Source organism: Montipora foliosa, chromosome 6 (assembly GCF_036669935.1).
Source record: "Montipora foliosa isolate CH-2021 chromosome 6, ASM3666993v2, whole genome shotgun sequence".
Lineage (NCBI taxonomy): Eukaryota > Metazoa > Cnidaria > Anthozoa > Scleractinia > Acroporidae > Montipora > Montipora foliosa.
Window position 1 is genome coordinate 17,928,439 of NC_090874.1, and position 2,500 is coordinate 17,930,938.

The following is a 2,500-nucleotide window of genomic DNA, read 5'->3' on the forward strand; positions in this document are numbered from 1 at the left end:
ATAGCAAATTTACACGACAACTAAGGCCTTAAGCTAAGATTTTCAGAGCTCCTTTGCTTCAGTCGATCTATAATAAATTCAGCCATTTGTTCTCCTCGGATCTGAGTATCCATCATGCCTATATTACTACGATCAATATTTTATAACAGCTCATCATCTATTGTTCATCACTGTACATACAAGTCACCCACAAAATATTTGTCTTTCTCTTATAATTCTTTCGCTGGTGATGCTGTGAATCGGCGAAAGTTTGCAATTTAGAAAAACTGAGAATAGCAGTCTTAAAGCGCTTTCCGTTAATGGAATTGACCGGCCAGACCGAGCATTTGGGAGGACTAAATCTACAACGTTTCAAATTAACAAACCTGGGATATGATATATACTCCTCTAGAGGGATGTGAGGGATTATCATGCAAGTCTTCCTTCAAATTGTTGCATTTTCTTTGCGAATTAACGGGTCTGGCCGGCCAGTTCTGACAAAAGGGAAGCTCCCTTAGGCGACATTTGACACCAGCAGGCTGTTTTTTCGTTAAACCCCGAGCCCTGCCTTTAAGAAATTGCGATCACATAGAAGGTTAGAACTTGCTTCATTCCAAGTCAAATGTCTTATTGATGTATTACACAAACGTGATCACTTACCAATGCCCAGACACATATTCCCGCCACAATAGACAGCAAAACTGTTAACACAACGATCGGCCAACAGCTGCGAACAGCGGCGCTCCAGTTTTGAATTCCTCTGCTGATGGAATCTTGTCTTCTTATAAGAACGATGCCGGGAGACTCAAAAAGTTTGAGATAGGGAAGATGCTGTTTGTATTCCTTATCATCGTCGCTTTGGACTGGAAATATAAGGTGAACATCATCCTTCATGATGGCTTTGTGCAACTCTGACTTATCATGCACAGGATGGTGTTGATAACTAACAACAGTTTCGTTCTTTTTGAATGCGGCGCAGCACATGTTAAGAGCAAGGTTCAAAATGTTGGGCAAAATGCCATCTATTTGATAAACAGTTGAATTTCTTTTACTAGTGTGATGATCACTTGAATTTGGATTCCGCGTCACAAACGGCGGCATTAACATCCACGATGCGTTGAGACGTTTCGGGAAAGGAGTTTCTAACCTTACGAAAGCAAGCGGCGGAGCTTTAAACTTCTCTTCAGTAATTTTAGTCAAAAAATCGACCGTGGACAGTGGACCTTCTTTTGAGATGCTAACGACGACGAAAGTTAACACTACAACCCAAGTTGATACCAACATTTTGCGCCGCTTAGCAGATGCAACAGATCTCAAGGTGCTTCAGTCTTGCTTCAGTTAGCTTTGTGGAGTTCTCTTTGAATGCTTAAGTTATTCTCAATCATTATGTAGTCTCTAATGTAAAGTAAGAACGAGCAGATAAAATTTGACAGTTGACACCAGATCACTCGACATCTTCATTTTCTACATCAACTAATTCTACATTTGTCCTCAATTTTACCGAGATGTCAACGGCTTATATATGACATTTGATAAACCTTAAGTCGCAGACAGACCGGCATCCTTTTCAAAGACGTTTTTCCTTTTTTGGTCCAGTATTCCGAATCTCAATTCAAGGTCAAGTTCAATGCCGCTTTTAGACCGTGTTTGATTCAACTGTTAATACTTAGCTAGGATAATAATAGACTTCTTTTTTTCGCAACCTGGGAGTAAACTTTTATATAAGGAACTCCCTGTCAAATATGATAAGCAAATTACTTAAAATAAACAGATGGTGAAATTGAATGCATGGAATAGTATCTAATAGCAGGTGCTTCACTTTTCAACACTATCCAGAAAAATATCCCATTTTACCAAAAAAAAAATCCTGAAAGTTGTGTCCTTTCCGTGATCTTTGATATAACTTTGAAAACCATAATGACCTCAAACGTAGGTCAGTCAATGGCATTTTCCAAAGTTGATAAAAATAGATTACTGCAAAACATTATGGATTGAAATGCGGACGCAAACATCATTAAAATGTCTGTCTTTGTCCTCATATTAATCCCATAATGCTTTGGGCTCTAGCTCGTGACGTCAATTGAAAAGAGTGCTATTGGGACCCTATGCATTGGACTTGAGGCCGCGCGAAGACTAGGTAGAGAACGCGAGCAGTGACGTTCCCGCAATACATGTCGGGGTTGCTCTTGGGAACTGTCAACCAAGTCTCTCCCTCAATTGAATGATTATTCTTAATTGTCACGTTCTTCCAAGTGAAGTATTATCGTTCATTTAAGACACTGGAAGCTCGATAGGGATCATGGGAAATGGATGTATTTCTTTTAAAAGCCGAATCACAATGTCTGAACTCGCAGGACTCGAACCTGGGAACGTTAATTACCCCTTCACTTAACCACTATACTACCACACCACTAACTGCGAGGATGTCATTTTTCATTAATGTCAACAATGTTTTCTTCCAAAAGTGCCGCTGTAAACGTGTATTAACACCTGCGAAGAAGCAAGCTTACACAGTCAAAAA

General features: G+C 39.7%; 1 protein-coding gene across 1 annotated transcript in view; it reads right to left on the minus strand.

The window, feature by feature from the left end:
• LOC138008785 (uncharacterized) overlaps positions 1–1,571 on the minus strand; it is a 30,079-nt gene extending 28,508 nt beyond the window's left edge. Inside the window, exon 1 of the mRNA XM_068856085.1 lies at positions 640–1,571. Within this exon, the coding sequence (XP_068712186.1) occupies positions 640–1,263 (624 nt within the window). The 5' untranslated portion in view covers positions 1,264–1,571. The remainder of the gene's footprint in view (positions 1–639) is intronic.
• Positions 1,572–2,500: the final 929 nt, after the last annotated feature.